The following is an 18,016-nucleotide window of genomic DNA, read 5'->3' on the forward strand; positions in this document are numbered from 1 at the left end:
TCCTGGGCAAATTACCTAACTGCTGGGCACAGTCTGGGGGGCAGAGTCTGGGGTCTTCAGAAGCCCCGAGAGCTTCGACGACCTCAGGGAGGAGCACCCCCAAGTGGGCAGGCCTCTAGCAGGTTCTGGTTAAATGTGAGAAAATAGGCCGAGACAAACAGGTCATTGTTTGGACCGGGACCGTCGGGCAGGGTTCCACCGGTCACATACTGGTTATGGGAGGTGAGGGAAATGCAGGAGCCAGAGACCTTGAGGCTTTCAGCCTCCAGGATGCAAGGGTGGGGAAGAAAGGGGGCAGGAGTGGCTGACGGGAGGAAAGATCATGAGTTTGCTCAGAAGGGTGTTGAGCTCACGCTGGAGCACAGCGTTCGTGTCTCCAAGGTAACCAGGGCCCCCTGACAAGGGGCGGGGTGCACACACTCAGTGCACCTGCAGCCCCCCCCCGCCCCCCACAGCGCCTCAGACAGTGCGGGGGTGCTTCCGGACGAGCTAACCCCAGAAGCAGCACGCACCCAGCCTTTCTCATGCCTCAGCGCCCGGCTCAGCGTGTGCAGGGGAGGGAAAACACACCCGTGCGCATCTGGGCCCAGAGTGAATTAGGGCCAGCGGTCAAGTCCTCGTGCTCCAGGAGGACCCTCGCGTCCTGGCTCGCCTGCGACTCCCCCCATTTTAAAACCGGAAGTCCCACCTCCCAGGCAAACGGGGAGGGCTTGTCACCCTGCACCGCCGGTCTCCTGGCCCACAAATGCTGCCAGAACAACAGCGACGGGACACGGGTCTGCCCCCCGGACTTCTCTGCCCAGCTCCTCGCGGGTGGCCGCCGGCCACAGAGGAATTAGGGGGAAGGGTGGGAAAGCATGCATTGAGGCCTCATCACATGCCAGGAACTTGACCCGGTTCTCCCTTCATCCCGCCCACAGATCTGCAAGGAGGGCGGTGGGAAAGGGTGGACCCAGCCCTTCTCCTTTCTGCTTGAGACGCTGACCCAGGGATCGGCCGACCTCGGAGCTCTGCTGCCCTGGGAACCACACGGGCATGGAACTTGGGCTGTGCTATGAGGTCACACCCGCCACAACAGCCCCTTCCGGGATGGGGGACGCGGCTGCAGTCTAGGTATGCGTCTCGTGAGCCACCAGAGCTCTGAGGCCCTCCCGGGTTCAAGGGCTGTGGTAACCGAGCCTGTCCCGGGCAGGGACCTCGGAAGCAATGCCCGGGACTGTCACGAGAAACACTGGCGCCTACTGGGGACTTCGGGCTTTTCCGCCAGGGCCGCTCCATACCTGCTTGTGTGGTCTCATTCCCTCGCACCTGAGCTGTCTCAGAGAACGGCTCCCGGTCCCCCGCGGGTTGTTTGGTCTCCTTGCAGGGCGAGTGCCAGGGAGGGAACCAGGGTCCGGAAGTCCTGCGGGTCTAACCGTCTAGTTATGCCCAACAGAGAGCAGGGGTGAGGCATTGCATGGGGACCGTCCCCCCCGTCCCCCAGAAGGAGTTAAGACTCGGGGCGGCAAGTACTTTGCCCGTGTCGGCTGCAAGGAAAGGGGCCAGGCTGGGAGCGGACCCAGACGGGTCTGACTTCAAAGCCAATGCCATTCCCGTCCTGTCGTCTGAGTGGGAGAGCCGAGCAGACAGAAGGACGAGGACAGGAGGGCGTGAGGACCACGCCCCTGGACGCTCCAGCAGCGGGGAGAGGGTGGGCAGTGCCATGGAAACGCTTCCTAGAGAGCTGTGTGCACCACCTGGACTTCTGTCGACTCAGCAAAGCAAGGGCTCTGTGCGCTGCCTGGGCCCCAGGGAAAGCAGATGTGTGTTCATTTGCACTCCCTGCGTGGTTCCCCACTCCCATCGCTCCCTGGGATGCTCAGATGCCTGTCTTCACGCGAAGACACCAGTTCGTGCACGTTCGGTCGCCGAACGGTGGTAAGTCGTGGGGGCTGGAGCGGCGGGTGCTCAAAAGAGAATGGTCTCTCTTCAGCTGTCCTGTGCGTGTTTGCTTACAGCCCCCTCGGTTCTTTGGTTTGGCCATCCCTCCCCATCGGGCCGGGGCGCCCCTGCTGCGCTCACGGTCACCGCCTTCTCCGTCCTCGTCCTCGGGCCTGCCCTTCTGAGAACCTTCCGCTCCCCCGCTGATCCCCTCCGGGGCCCGAATTTCAGTCACTTCTGTCTCCTCCAAAGGCTCTCCTTACTAGAAATCACAGGCTCGCTCTCGCAGCCCAGCAACCACAGAGCAGCCAATCTTCCCGTCCTTGGACGGACCCGTCCCCGCTACTGCTCCTCCCTTCCTTCCCCTGCACCGCCTCCTGTTTTCCTTCATCGACTCTAATTCCGCACATCTTCCTTCCAGACGTTTTGGAGAGAACAGTCAGGTGAGCAGGGGCATCTGGAGATGCTCGCGCCCCCCACCCCCACCCCACCGAGAACCACAAGAACAGCATCACCCCAGGTCACTTCTCTCCTCGGGGGCTCTGCCTCCGGGGCCCGACTCTCAGCAGCTGCTGCCTGGCCTCCTTGGCTGCCCTGGGCGCTCCGTCTGCTCGAAGGTTCCATTTGGAGGCCCCAAGATCAGGAAGGGCTCCCTCCTCCACAACTGAGAGAGGGCGGCCCTGGTGTCAGACCGATGCGGGGGGAGGCTCGTCCCCCACGGATGCTCCACAGAACACTCCGCCTCCCGGCATCTTCCCTCGGCAGCGTCTTGCAAATTACAACCAAGATGCGAGACAGCGCGGGGCATGGTGTGGTCGGGGACGGCGTCCACCTTCTCTGTCCTCGCTCCAGGGACAGTCATGCTCTGAGACTTTCACCGGGTCCCATCCAGGAGAGTGATGGAGCCTGTGGCTTCTTTCTTGGACATCTGAGGTCCTTGGATCCGCCCTCCACAGTGGGCAAGGCTCCTGCCCCTAGTCAGAGTCCTACGCGCTCTCTCTCTCTCTCTCTCTCTCTCTCTCTCTCCCCCTGGTGGCCACCCGCTGGATCAGCTGCACAGGGCTCTGGAAGGGTTTTGCTGACTGGGGCTTGACTTCGGGTTCAGATCACAGGGACACTTGCAAGTCACTTGGCTGACAGATTCCAGGTACACGGAGCACAGTTCATGGAGACGTATGTACAGAAGTCTGCGTCCAGGGGAGGCATGCAGTGCGGGGACAAGGGCTCTGGCCTGGCCCCCGGCCGCGCAGTGGCTCCCCAGTGACTTGGATTCTAGTAATTGCACTTAGTTTCCTGGTATTCAGGTCTCTGCCCCTTGGGCTTTGATGGTGCCAGAGTGGGGGCTCGGACGTGGCCCCGAGCTTGACAAAACCCCCAGCGTCTTCGGGGCTCCTACAGCTCGGCCCAGCCAGGACCCAGCCGTAGATCAAAAGGCCTCCTCGTCAAGTACACGTGAATTCTGTTTTCAGTCTCTGGCTTGAAGGAGCTTGTTTTGCTGTTGGATTTTGGTGTGAGTGGGGTTGGGGATGCCGCAGGGACTCAATGTATTCCATAAGCTCTTTTTCTATCCTGTAAGATTAAAAAAATAATTTGAAACGATGCAAAGATCAAGGGTTCAAATGCTTGGAGAAGCCCCTGGACTGTCTGCCCCCCGCCCCGCCCCCCACTGCCCTCCTAAACTCTCCAGCTGAGCCCACTGAGGGACCTCTGCCGACAATGCAGGGGAGGAGGAAATGGGACTCCATGGCCTGTCCTCCAGCACCTCCCCCCACCTCCCTGGCTACTCCCACTCCCCATCGGACGCGACCTGGGATCATTCCTTTACTCACTGCACAAACACTGCACGAACATCGACCACGTGCCGAGCCCTAGGCCCTGGGACACAGAAGGTCCCAGGCAAAGCCCTGGCGTGCAGGGGGGCGGCTCAGGGCTTCCATGAGAACATCAGGCAGGGAAGGACCTGGCAGCGGAGCTCAGCCTGGGGGTCAAGGCAGCGGATGGGCCCTGCGGGCATCCCCAGAGCTCACAGCGCTCTCGGCCTGGGCCAGATTCAGAGGCAGATCCTAGAGGCCCTGGCAGACCCCCTACCCAGGGGGCATTCAAGAACGAAGAGAATGGGGAGAGACGTGGGCGCCCACGCAGGCACTCGGGTGAGATCTGGGCCCTGGGGACACGCAGGGCAGAGCCGGACCCCCTGCCCGGATGGCTCATGCAAGGTCCCCGCAGGGGTGAAAACCAGGCAGAGGCAGGGGAGGGGCAAGGAGCTGGGGCTCTTCACACGGGCTTCCTGGGTATTTTGTATGCGGGTCATGGACTTGCCCATCAGTCTCCTGCTCCTGAAGACCCCCGACCCCAGAAGCCCACTATGATCTGGTCCACAGGCAACAGAGAGCACCAGAAGGCAAAGCCAAAAGAGAAAGGCGCTTTGGAAAAAAACCACAACCCCCGCCCCCCTTCTAAAGATGACATACAACAGGGCAACCATGAGGTCCCATTGTCCCTTCTCCACAAAGAGCTCCCCCGACCTCCCTCCCAGGGGATGGGACTCGCCAGGGACCCCCGGGTGGCCCCCCTTCCCCAGGGAGCCAGAGAGCTGAGGAATCTTCCACGGGCCACCTTCCACGGGCCACCTTCCGCGGAGCCCTCATCGCCCAAGGAAGAATGTGATGGTCAGATATGGGAGAAATTTGCCTGTTCAGAAAACCATCGTGTTTCGTTTGTTTGTTTGTTTTTTAGCAGTGAAATTGAAAGGATACCAACCCGAGTTCTTTGCTCACTGACGTCATCAAGGCCACAGAATGAATGCTAGTGAGAAAAACAAAAAAAGGAACAAAAACTATAAAATAAGACCAAAAGAAAATGAGGTGGGGGGGAAAGAAAAGAAAGAAAGATGTAAGACATGTGGTTTGGGATTCAGTGACACATTTCACAAGAACTAACACACCGGGGTGGGGTTCGGAAAGAGGACAGGAAGTGAGCTTCAGAAGCTGACCTCACTGGGACCCCACCCTCCAGAAGGCCTCGGCACCCCCCCCCAACTGCGCCCCGCAAAGCGCAGCTGATTCAGCCAGACCGGGAGGCTTTGGGTGAGGACACGTGGCTTTCTTCACCCCAGGACACTTTCTAAACAGGGAAGGACCCTCCGATGGTCACGGTCGGTGGCTCCCACCAAACACCAGACATGGCGGGCCCAGGAGGATCGGGGGTTTCCACCCGGGGTCACAGGTCACCCAGACTGACCTGCCAACATGCAGATGCCCTCCCACAACACCATCCCCACCCAGTCTCCTAAGAGATCATTGTTTAAAATCTTTTGTGCCATTCAGTGACTCTGCTTTCATTTTTTTGTGTGTTTATTCAATTTTGAAAGACAGACAGAGACAGAGCATGAGCAGGGGAGGGGCAGAGAGAGAGGGAGACACAGAATCCGAAGCAGCTCCAGGCTCCGAGCCATCAGCACAGAGCCCGACGCGGGGCTCGACCCCACAAACCGCGAGATCATGACCTGAGCCGAAGTTGGACGCTCAACCGGCTGAGCCACCCAGGCGCCCCTCAATGAGCCTGCTTTAAAAAAGAAAACAAAAAATACAGGGCGCCTGGGTGGCTCAGTGGGTTAAGCGTCCGACTTCGGCTCGCGTCACGATCTCGCGGTTTGTGGGTTCGACCCCCACGTCGGGCTCCGTGCTGACGGCTCAGAGTCTGGAGCCTGCTTCTGATTCTGTGTCTCCCCCTCCCTCTGCCCCTTCCCCCCGATCATACTCTCTCTCTCTCTCTCTCTCTCCTTCAAAAATAAATTAATATTAAAAAAAAGAAAAAGGAAAAAATAGCATGAAAAGAGATGGCAAGGGAAAGGAAAAATTATACAGGTCACTTTGAAAGTACACTTCTCTTTCTTCACTCATGACCTGTTTTGCTCAAGAAGGAATGCTGCTCATTAGGTAGAACCTATCGGAGCATCATCGGGGGTTTTGAAAATCATTTTTTGTCCCCCCCTAAAAAAGCAAGGTAATCGCGTCCCTAAATTATTTATTGGAAAATTTAAAACCCAAACAGGCAGCCACCAAGTTTCACACAAGTTTTAGAATCACTGGAAGCTGGAGCCGGACGGGACCTACGGAGTCACCCAGCTCTCATTTCTCATTTTCTTTCTTTCTTTTTTTAATGTTTATTTATTTTTGTGAGAGCGTAAGCAGGGGAGGGGCAGAGAGGCGGGACAGAGGATCCGAAGCGGGCTTTGCGCTGATAGCGGTGAGCCCTATGCGGGGCTCGAACTCAGGGCTGTGAGATCACGACCTGAGCTGAAGTCGGAGGCTCAAATGACTGAGCCACCCAGGCGCCCCTCCCAGCTTTCATTTTCTACCTAGGGACACTGAGGCCCAGGGAGGGAGAAGGGCCTGCCAGGACCACCCAGCGGGGTGTGGCTGGGAAGGGTTCCTAGCCACTGACATGAGCCACCGAAAACGTGGCTGGAGTCACTTTCCAGGAGTGCCCGTCGCACACATGCACGTTTGGGCGTTTCTTGTCCTATTGGCCGGACCAGGAGTCCACCTGCTCTGTGTGCCAGCCTCGGGGACTCCTTTCTGGGACCAAGGGAGACAGACCAACCCGCACACATTTGCTTTGAGAACAGAGTAAAAAAGAGGCAGAAAGGCGGGGGGGGGGGGTCCAAACATTGCCCAGTACTCCTCCTAATCAAAAAGGCAGCCGGCATTATTCTACGTGGGCCGATCCCACCTTTTAAAACTTTAACCGGCAGAACAAACGGTGGCACGTTTTAAGTCTTTTTGCCATCAGGTCCTGCTCTGTGACCCATTTTGCCGACTCGAGTCCTAAAGCCACGCTGGGGGGGCTGAGCGGGAGAACCAGCGCTGGTGACCCACGGACTGGTGTCGGGGCCTGGGGCGCAGACCTTCACATCCCCCCTCCCAGGTAGCCTCACAACCACAGAAGATGGGGAGTGCAGATCAGAACCCCCAGGCCGGAGCAGAGGGATAGATCCCCCAGTGTGCCAAGGTGCACCTGCCTGCAAAGCCAGCCTACGCCCAGGACGTTCTTGGATCGAATCACACAAAAGATCCCCTTGGGGCCTCAACATAGCCCCAGGAGGTCTCAGGGAGGACATCCGGAAGATGGAGACACTAGGAATGCGCTTAAATCAGAATCCCATAGGGGCTCCCCGGGGCTCTGGCAGGAGAGCGGCCCCAATCCCTGTGTGCGAGCCCTCCAGCCGCGACCCTCTGCTGCCCCCCGGGGGACACCGCCGGTTGTGCGGGCCGGAGGCACTGAGTGGGAAGTGAGGACACAGGAAGGGGGGTCCGTCTGTCCTGAGGGAAAGGAGAGGAAGCTTCTAAAAGTGGCTTAGCATCTGTAGAGCTGTCCTGTCTCCTTGGGCCCGCTGTGTTTGATTCCCTCCAGGACAGAGAGGGGCCGTCATCCCATTTTTATATATCCTCCCTGAAATCTGCTCTCCGGTGACTTCTGTGACTTTGGCCACGCACCGTTGGGAGTTGGGTTGGGGGCTGGCTTCCTCTCTCCTAGGACCCGCCTCGGAGACCTGAAGCCCACAGATGCCCTTTCTCCCTCCTCTTCTCCGGGGTGACTGCACATGAGCCTTTGAGATTCAGACGGGGATCCCCTCCTCATCGTCCCCGACGACCCCCGGACGGGGCTGGAGCCTTTGTGTGGCTCCCACGCGTGGACTTACCTCTGTGGCACACAGTGCGCAATTACAGGCTCTGCCCTACTTGTGTGTCACTCATCTGGCAAAAGTGTGGGGATACCCCATTCCACGGTAAGAACGCTCTCGGATGAAGTGATGACTACAAGGGGGCCCCTGAGCTCAAGGAATCTGTGGTCACCGGGTGGACGTGCAGGAGGTGGTGAGGGCACAACAGAGATGCCACACACATGGTTGTGAGTGTCACTTGCTTGTCCGCCTAGACCAGCAAGGGGGGGGGCTGCTGGAGGGGCTGAGGGGTGGCTGTGGCACCTCCCAGCTGTGGGATCGGGGTCCGGCGTCTGAATCTATCTCAGGCCCGGTCTCCCCACCCATCAAGTGGTAGCAACCCAGAGAGACAAGTGGGGGGGCTCAGTGTCCACATGTGACAGGCCAGCCTTGCTCCCCGCTGGGAGGGCAGAGACTTCCAAGAACACACGACCTGGTTTTGGCGCACGGGAATCATCCAAGGGGAAGGCGCCCGCGGGACGTAACCGAGGTCCTCACTGGTGACGTCACCAGCCTGGTCAGCCCAACCTGGCTTATCAATCCAGAGATGGTCACCTCGTCCTTCCCAGTGAACTAGTGTCAGATGGGTTTAGCGGAAGGTCTTTTGTGGGGGGGGGGAGGGGAAGGCATCCCCCCTACTCCGTCCACACACACTAAGTTGGTCCCAAACTGCACTTTTCTTCCCTAGAAAAACATTTGAAGGAGCTACTTCTTTGGTGGGTGTGCCCACGGGGGGGGCATGGGGCCGAGAAGGGAGGCAGGAGTAACAGCCTATCCTCTTGCATTGTAACACTGGAGCCCAGAAGGAAAAGGCCCCACGGTGACCCGTCACAGAAGGGAGCCTGGGGGGTGGGGGGAGAGGGTCCGAGTGCCCCACCTACCTTCTCCTCAAGCTCCTTCAGGTGTTTCTTCTGGACCTCCAGCTTACCCTCCAGCTCTCGGATTCTCTGAAACACATTACCTCATGCGTCAGAAAAAGTAAATTTTCCAGGTTCAAGATTTATTCTTTACTTTTATCATGGCGTAGCACACGAGCAGAGAAGCGTGCAAACACAAGGGGGAGGCTTGACTGGCTTTTCTACGGGTGCAGACCTGTATCTCTAGCACCCAAATCAAGACAGAGGGGCGCCCTGGCACTTAGGAGGGTCCCTCGGGCCTCCGACCTCCTCCACTGAAGATTGATTTTGCCTGTTCTTGAAGGCGCTCGGAATTGGAAATATACAGCGCGGGCTCTTAAGATGGGATCCCTTTAAAACAAACATCACGCCTGGACCGAGATAGGAGGTGCCCTGCGCCGGCCCATAAAGACTGCGGATTCGAAGTGACATGAAACGATACACTTGGGCAAGATTAATCAGCTGGAGCCGGGCAGCTGGGGCAGAGGAAGCAGGGGCCATCCTACCACAGGCACCCCAGCCTCTCAGAAGCCCACTTAGCACCAGGTTCAAGGATGACCAACCAGCCCGGCTTGCTTAGCACATTCCTGGCTTTGCCCCTGAAAGTCTGGGGTCCCGGGAAACCCCTCCGTCCCGGGAAGCTGGACCAGGTGGTCACCCGCCTCATGCCCCTTGGGGCACTCGCTGCCCCCCTCAGTGGTTTACAAATCCATTCCTTCCAGTTTCGCACAGTGTCCCACCCAGGTGTCCCACACGTGAGACCTTTTCCGGATCGTCACATGCCCAACAGTCACCCCTCATGTGCTGGTACCCTGACCACGGCCCAGCTGGTTGCGGCCTTGCCGGGCCTGAATGGAGATGGAGAACTCAGTCCTGGAGAGAAAGTGCTCAGGCTGGAGGGCGGGTGATTCAGGTCAGTCTAAACAAGCATGTGGCCTCCACGGACCCTTAGCCAGGCCTGGGGAAGGCTTCTGAGGGCTTGCGGATCGCTGCGCCCCCACCGGTTTCCAGCTCAGTTTCTGGGGGCCGATCCTGAGAAGCTGCGTCTCCAGCAAGTTCCCGAGTGATGCAGATGCTGCTTGTCTGGGGACCCACTTTGAGAACCACCTCTACGGACACTATGCCCGGGGCCCTAAGGAGTTTGTGGTCCAATCAGGGTTCAGACAGAAGCATTGATACGAGTACCGAGATGGGGCACTGAATGAATACAAACATCACGGAGAAAACCAGGCAGGGGAGGGAAGGGGGCGGGGTGCTATCCTACGTGGGTGCCCCCGGCAGGTGCACTGGAGCCCAGAGGGCAGAACAGCGGGGGCACTGAGCCGTGGGGCTGGAGGGGCAGGGACAGGCAGAGCCCAGCCCAGGACTCACAGTGGTTCGACAGACTCCCAAGCAGAGGGAACTGGGTGTGCAGGGGGGAGGGGGGAGGGGGACAGAGGCGGAGCCTGATGGGTCTGGAATGTCCCCTTGAGGAGCTCAGAGACTTGGGGGCATCATGGGGAGCCTGTGATGGGTTTCCAGCAGGGAAGGGATGAGAATTTGGTCTGGGAAAGATCACGCGCGTAGCAGAAAAGACACAGAAGATGGTTTGTCCTCAGAGATGAGGCCTTGGGCAAGTGATTCAACCTCTCTGGGCCTTGGTTTCCCTATCTGTAGATGGGGGGGTCACAGTTTGCCCGCGTCTGAGGATCTAACAAGTGAATCTGAGCAAAGGGCTCAGAGCAGGGTTGGCACAGAGTAGGTACCCTGTCAAGGATCAGGAAACCCGGGCATTTCTAATTCTCTTCCACCTGAGGGAAGCCGTGTGGACCTCAGCGTGGCCGTGACCGTCCCCCAAGGATCCCCTCGCACGGTGAGGAGGCAGAGAGCACCCGAGAATGAACACAGAGCTCAGCTGGAGTCTGGCCTGGGTCCTGCGCCCCAAGCTTTCCAGCTGGTGGATGTTAGGGAGTCACGTGATCTCTTGAATCGGAACCCTCTTCTCTAACATCTGCACAGTGACCCCAGCCCCCGAGGGTGAAACGGGGACCCTGGGGTGGGGCTGGGGGAAGGGCCTCGTACACTACCGCGCCTCGTGGAGGGAGGGTGGTGCTTTACAGCTTTCGAAGCACTGGAGAAAATCCCCCAGGAACAACTTCTGGGCTTTGAGGAAGAGGTGCCTGGCCTCACAGCGCCGATATGCCAACGGGGGAGACCGTCAGGTAGTGAGAAGCGACAGGAAGGGAATAAATCGGGGGGGGCAGCTAGTTACACAGGGCTGTGGGGCCGGCGGCTCTCGGGGGTACGTCTGAATGGAAGCCATATGACAGAAGAAGCCTGTCCCTCGCAGGGCACAGCAGGTGCCAGCCCGGGTCACAGTGGGGAGGGGACACAGTCAAGAGGGCCAGGCCACACGCAGCCTTGGATTCTAGTCCAAGGATAAAGGGACAACTGGGGGACTTCAAGTAGGGGACAGCCCCTTCCCACTCCTCAGGTGTCAGGGTCCCCAGCAGAGCTGGCCCAGGTCCTCGGCCCCCCACTCTCAAGCTCCCTGTTATCATTGCCAAGCGTGACTCTACAAGGCCAAGGTTTGTCTTCTCCCTTCTCCCTTCATAGCAAAGGCCGTCTGGGTGGGGAAGGTCAGGTGTGGCAGATATTAACTAATATGTGTCGAGCTCTTAGTTTGTGGCACACACTTTTCCCAGCACTGCATATAAATTCTCCACTGACCCCAGCTCAACATGCTGCTCTCACTGTTCCCATTCTACAGGGGAGGACGACACTCAGGCTCGGGTTACACTGTAAGTGGGGGCTGGATTTGAATCCAAACCTGTCTGACCCAAGGGCCTGTCCTCCTAACCCCATAGCTTTCCGCATATAACCAACGCGCTGAATTTTACGTTCCTAGAAGGAAAAAAAAAAAAATCACTGTGATGCATGTTTGAAATGCGCGGGCCCTTCACCCTCTTTTCTCTTTGGGGGAAAAAAATGCAGATTTTTCAGTATTATTATTTTTTTTAATGTCAAATGTCTGAAGACCCTATCAAATTAGAACAGACCATTGCAAAAAGCAAGCCAGAAACTCAAGGAGTTAGTCCGATGTGGAGAGCAGAGCATTGGACGCGAACTCAGAGGTGGCCACAAGTGGAAGGACCACACTGTTCTTGGGGGCTGGCCTTTATCCAGCTGTTTTGGCCACTGGGCCTCTGTTTCCCCATCTACCAAACTGGGTTGAAGACTTACAAATTGGGGCATTCTCTACAAACTGCTGTTTGGGCGATGTTCATTACAACTACCGGGTCAGATTTTTTTAAATCCTACATACGGCGGGTGCTACTTTTGAAAACTCTGGCTTATAGACCTCAAGCATGGTGGCCCTGTACGTGCTGCCACGGGCCCCAGGGCCTTTGTACGTGCTGCTCTCTGCACAGAGCCTTTCGTGTCGTCTTAACCCTGTCTGATATCGTTGGCACTTATGTGTGCTATGAGTGTCCCTCACTGGATTACAGGAACATGCTCTCCATGAAAGCAGCGACATTGCTCACTGCCCCAGCCCCAGTAAGCCGGACCCGTGCCTGGCACATGATAGGTGCTCGGCAGGTAAATAACCGTTGAAGGGAAGCAGGAAGCTGCAAAACCTCGCTTTTACCGATGCCCTATTGTCCCTGGGCTTGCTGTAAGGACACCCTCCCCTCTGCTCAGGCATCAACCCCCCCACGACCCAACTCCAGGAAATTCTGTTGCAGGGAACAGACGTGCTCTGAAGTCTGAGCGCCTTTTTCGAAGGCACTGAGATGCCGGCCGGGGCTCCCATGCCTGGTGCGGTTACACGTGTGGCGCTCGGCAGGCAGGGGGAGGCGTCTGGGATATGCTTGCACCACACAGGGAGAGTTTGGCCAAGCATTTCCACCTGCGGGGTGACAAGCACGGCACCCTCAAGGCAAAGCCTGGCAGTGGCACCGCTCCAAGCTGCCCGGAGGACAGATGGAGAAGCTGAAGCCGGAGCGTCAGGACTTGCCATCGATTCGGGAGCCGAGCCCAGGGCAGCGAGGAGTTGGGCCCTGCCCTCTGGATTCCATGGCACATTGCGACGGAGGAGGGGGCTCACCTGGGCTGGGCTGACTCGGCAACAGGGTGAGGAAAGGAGGACAAGAAGGAAGGAGAACGCATGTCCTTCCAGAACCAACGAAGGGAGGAGACCCTGCTGTGAACAGAACGGTGCCCCCCAAATTCTAGGTTGAAGCCCAGCTCCCAGCATGACTGTATCTGGAGATGCGACCTTCAGGCGATGGCAAGGTTAAGAAGGTTAATGGAGATCATAGGGTGCGTCCCTGATCTGGTAGGACTGGGGGACTTCTAAGAAGAGAACGATCTCCCTCCGACCTGCTCTCCCTCTCTTCCTCATCCTCCTTTATCCCCCTTTCCCTGCCTCGGGCACCCCTGGCCATTTGGGGGCACAGAAGGAGGCCGTCTGTAAGCCAGGAAGAGTCCTCACCAGCAACCGAATCAGCCAGCCTCCGGCTCCTGGACTGCCGGCCTCCAGAGCCGTGAGACACAGATGCACGTTCGAGTCCTGCCCGCGGCGTTTTGTTACGGTGCCCGGGCGGACAGAGGCGGGACCTTGCTCCCCTCTGCTCACAGCCCTGGATCTCTGTTGACGACTAGCCCAAACTGAGCGAGTTGAAGCTGCACGGAAATCACCTGGGAATCTTGTCAAAGGCAGCATCCGATTCAGCAGGTCTGGGGTGGACCCGGGGGTCTGCATTTGTAGCAGCTCCCAGGTGACGCCGCCGCCGCTGGTCCACGGACCACACTTTGAGTAGCAGGGATGGACGGAGACAGGGGCTGTTCTACAAAGGGGAGGGTCTTCCTTTTACTGAACACCCACCATGCTCCAGGCACTAGCTAATCGATCCGTATGTCTTGCCTCCTCCAAGCCTCAGAGGGGCGTGCCATTCAGTGACTTTGTCAATGTCGCCCGCCACACGCAGATCCGCGTGTTTTCATAGAAGCCTACCCTGTACCTTCGGCAGAATTTTCAACTCATTTGGAAAGGATCCGGAGACAGTGGAGCACAATTTGCAGTGCTGGGTCAAGCCACTAACTTTCTCCACGCTTAGGTACATGACAAAAGTAAAAGGAACTGACGTGCCCCATGTGATCCTAGCTGACACTCCAAAACCCTCCTGTTAAAAGTGGTTTTTCTCTCCTAGAGGGTCCCAGTCCTCAATCTCCCTACGCGGGCAGCTTGGATTTCTTCCTTTTTTTTTTTTTTTTTCTTTTTCTTTTTTAAAACACCCAGCTCCCTTCCTTTCTTGGCACGCGGGACACCGTGCGTTCCCCAGGAGTCACGGCCCAATGCAGCAATGCCCCGTGTCTTCAGGATGTGCTCACTGGCCCCTCGCACATTCCAGACTTAGACCGTCAGAAGCACTTCCGTGAGATTCGGGCCCTCGAGTCGGGTAATGACTTTTCGGTTCAAACACACGCGTGCCGCTCTGCTTTGAGCTGGGTTCTCTGAACAACGCCTCTATTCACCGCACGGTCAGCAGGCCCCACCAATGAGGCCCAGTGATGGACATAAGATGCAGCCAGCATCGGGCTCCTGCTCACCCTCTACACTGGCAGTAAAAATAGCCACCTACCCTTACTGGGAGCACTTCACCCGTGAGAGTCCATTTAAATCTTACAACATCCCAATGAGCAGGCGTTATTACCATTCTCAGGAGGAGACTGAGGCTCAGATAGGTCAAGTCGCTTGGCCAAGGCCACACAGCTAGTAGGAGAATACGGTTCAGAGCCGTAACGTCCGCTCGCAGCGTTTGTGTTTTTAAGCACTCTGTCACCCCAGGCTGACGGCGCCATGCTGCGCTGCCGTCTGAAAAGCTATTTATTCCCCCTTGAGGGCCACCGGGCATCTTCCTATTTATCTTCAGACCCGGCTCAGTAGGGCCCTGCGCTGGGCGCCTCGCCAGCCTTGCGGAAGGAGACCCTCCCCTGCACGTCTTCAGCAGGTGCATTCTGGCGCAACAGCCTCAGCCACAAGAGTTGGTCAGGATCTGTGCTGTGTTTGGGGTCCCCACCGGGCTGGGGGTGCCCCGGGCCACTTGTCACTATTGATGTGACAGTAACAGAGGCGGTTCAGTGACAGTGTTCTCAAAGGCAAACGCCCACGCCGATATCCCTGCGCCAGGATCTCCTTGATGGTAACTGACCGTAAGCCCCTCCTCTCCCTCCCTCTCTTGCCTCCCTTTCCCTCCCCGCTCCGCCCTGCAGGGCCCCCGCCCTGCAAGGCTGACAATCACTCTGGTCACTGTCACCTGCAAATTCTTGGTCTCCATCCTCAGTGGCCTCTCCTGAACCAGCTACTGCCCCACCTGCTTGGGGCCACGGGGATTCCAAGTCCTCCCTTCCGCCTCCACCCCGCCCGCGGTCCTCATGTGAGCAAAGGTGGCCTGACTCTCTTCTCCCCTCAGCACCGTCACCCCCCCGACCCTGCGTGAGGGCACAAAGCTTCACCACTGTTTCCTCCTCCCCCCCACCCCCGAGGCCCTGCTCAGAAGCATGAGCCTCCCCCTCGCCCGCTGGTCTGTATCCTGGCCTCACCCGTCCCTTCTGCACATCGGACCTTCTCAGTCAGTGGATGGATGCCTTTCCCTTCTTCTCCCTCCTTCTCCAGCCTCTCCATCCCCTTTCCCCTTGCTGTTCCAACCTGATCAGGAACCTCCCTAGTCGTGAAGCCTCCCTCTCCGTCTACACAGGCTGTGTGTGCGAACGCGTGTGCACTCTGGAGGCACGCTGCTTCCGGGCAGATGAGCAGAGGCTGCCGGCACAGAGCAGGCAGCGCGGGGACGGGGGCCACAGCCAGGCGGGGGTCCCAGGGGCTGCCTGCGTGCCCTTTCAGCCAAACCAAGTCTTGAATGAAGAGGCCTCCCAGCCTGTTGGCCCCCCTTCCCTCACCACCTCCTCTCTCTCTCTCCTGCACCACATGCAGTCTGACTGTGTCCCCTTGTGCCTTCCCCGAATCCCCTGGGGCCTGTGCTGTCTTCAGACACGACTCTCCCCTGCCCCTTCCTGACACAGCTGCTTGCTCTGCCTGCCGTGACGTCGCCTCCTCCCCCTGGTCACCCAGGTCCTTTCTCACTGGTGGGACTCCCCCCCCCCCCGCCACCGCTAGCTGTGTGACCTTCAGGCACTCGACTTAACCTTCTTGAGCTCTAGTGTTCGCATCGAGAATGGACATCGTCGTCCCCACCCTGCAGAGGGGGAGGGCGGCAAGCAAGGGTCTGCAACCACGAGCACTCAAGTGTGAGCATGCTGCTGCCACCTCTTTGTCCCCATGGTCACCCTGGAGGCCTTGCAGCCAAGCCCACGTCACTCACACAGGACCCCAAACCTCGGAATACACTTAGGTTTTCGGAGTTAACAACTAATAGGGCCTCCAGGTCCAGGGCTCGGATCGGCCATCGTCACGACATACAGCAAAAGAGCAAACGCTCTTGGCAGTGCTGCTGGGCAATGCATCTTGGCTTTAAGGACCTGATTCTTAGGGGCGCCGGGGTGGCTCAGCCGGTTGAGCGTCCGACTTCAGCTCAGCTCACGATCTCACAGCTCGTGAGTTCGAGCCCCGCATCGGGCTCTGGGCTGACGGCTCGGAGCCTGGAGCCTGCTTCCGATTCTGTGCCTCCCTCTCTCTCTGCCCGTAACCCACTCACATCCTGTCTGTCTGTCTCTCTCTCAAAAATAACTAAACACTTAAAAAAAAAAAAAAAAAAAGAAGAACCTGACTTTCAAATAGAACACAGATGCAGGAGGTGGGGGGGCCCAGGGGACCCCCGGCCTCGGTTTGCATCGCCGCTCAGCCAGGGGGCGGGCCCTACCCTTGAAATCAACGCGCATCGGAAAAACGGTTTGCGGACCTCGCTCCGCTTTGCCAGGAATGCACCTGCCATGTTGGGAGGACACGCCTTACTGCACGGAAGCTCGCTCCGCTGCCAGCTGTCCACCCAACGCGCCTGGAGCACCCAGGGGCCCGTCGGAGGGGCCAGAGGCTGGGAAGCGGGCAAGGGGCACCCGGCGCCAGCCCCCTGCCCCTCACCTGCTGGGCCTGCTGAAGTAGTTCCATGCGCTCCCGCAGAACCTGGCTGTCGAACTCGCGGCTCTGCCTCAGGATCTGCCTGCGCACTTTCTCCACGGCGGCCTGCAGATCCTCCCGCTGGCCCTCGCTCAGCGCCTCGCTGGCCCTCCGCCCCGGGTCCTGCTGCAGCGCGTTGTACAGCGTGGCCTCCAGCTCCTGGATTTTCTGAGTGGCCCAAATCACACAGACAGCGCAAGGTCACAAACGGGTCGACAGGAACGGCCGGGACACTGCAGCTGAGGGAGGCAGAGCTGAGGAGCTCAGGCAGGGAGGGGAGGCGTGCGGGGTCGGGGCACGGGGGTGGGGGGGGGGTGGGCGCCTCGCCGAGCAGCCAGCAGACACGGGTGGCGGGGAGCGAGGGAGCCCCTTTCGGGCCCCGGGCGCAGCAGCTTTTGGAGAACATGTCTCGCTCCATTCAGTCGAGATGCCCTACTCTGTGCGGGAGGGGACCAGGGCAGTAAGAAGAAATAATCGTAACCGCCCCGCAGAACGTGTGATTCAAGAGACTTTTCCTTGTATCCTCGGCCCCCGATGCATTCTCCCCGCTCCTCGGGAACAAATCTCCCCTTTGATCATGGGCGTCAGCGGGGGAGATATGGGTCAAATTGCACCCGCGTGGTTTTCAGCCAGCTAGTGAGGAATGCAATGTCCACCCACAGCAAAGAGTAACCACGTCCTAACCGTGCCCTCCCTGCAAGACACCGCGTGTTAGCGAAGCGGATGAGAGGTTAGTGGCCGGTCGAAGGCACCTCGTGAAAGGCAAGAGTTTTAATCGTTAGAGGAAGCTATTTCTTCCCAACTTCACCGTAAGACACTTAAAATATAGTTACCTCATGGGAATATCTAGGGACAAAAGAGAGAATTATCTCCTTCTCTGCCTCCCTAAATCCGCCCCCCACAGCGTCCTCGGATGCCAACCCCGTCGTGGGTCAGGCTGCTGGGTCTGCATCCGCACCAGTAACTTCCCCACCTACCTAGGCCTCGGGGATTCCAGCTCAGGGACCTTAGGGGCTAAGGAACGGTTCCTTGTCTCCCCGAGACCAGACGGACCGGTCTTTAGTTTGGGTGGAAAGTGCCAAACAGAGGCGAGAGGTGGCTTGAGGCCGCCCCTCTAGCCTGCGTGGCTGTGCAGACCCCCCGGGGGGATTCCAGACCCATCAGGCCAGGCCCAGTTTTAACCAACAGACATAATCACCTTCCCCTCTCCCGACCCCAGAAGGTGGGAGTCTGTCCTCCGGCCTAGCCCAGGGGTCCCCATGCAGGCTGCAACATGGAGCCTGCCTGTCCCTTTGCCCTGCTGGCTCACCCCCTCCCCGTTCAAGAGTTGTCATCAGCTTCCAGCCAGGACCCCACGCCCCC

The 18,016-nt window shown here is 58.4% G+C and overlaps 1 protein-coding gene across 5 annotated transcripts in view; it reads right to left on the reverse strand.

Moving 5' to 3' along the window:
- The window catches only part of JAKMIP1 (janus kinase and microtubule interacting protein 1), a 141,813-nt gene that overhangs the window by 3,082 nt on the left and 120,715 nt on the right, over positions 1-18,016 (reverse strand). For 3 of the 5 annotated variants that reach the window (XM_043573008.1, XM_043573006.1, XM_043573010.1), the window contains 4 exons: positions 16,619-16,822; positions 8,527-8,592; positions 4,681-4,725; positions 1,281-3,489 (listed from right to left, as the gene is read on the reverse strand). In XM_043573008.1, the coding sequence (XP_043428943.1) occupies positions 3,460-3,489; positions 4,681-4,725; positions 8,527-8,592; positions 16,619-16,822 (345 nt within the window). In that variant the 3' untranslated portion in view covers positions 1,281-3,459. Of the gene's footprint in view, positions 1-1,280; positions 3,490-4,680; positions 4,757-8,526; positions 8,593-16,618; positions 16,823-18,016 lie in introns of all 5 variants that reach the window. The other 2 variants (XM_043573009.1, XM_043573011.1) reach the window with 1 other exon arrangement.

Source organism: Prionailurus bengalensis, chromosome B1, assembly GCF_016509475.1.
Source record: "Prionailurus bengalensis isolate Pbe53 chromosome B1, Fcat_Pben_1.1_paternal_pri, whole genome shotgun sequence".
Lineage (NCBI taxonomy): Eukaryota > Metazoa > Chordata > Mammalia > Carnivora > Felidae > Prionailurus > Prionailurus bengalensis.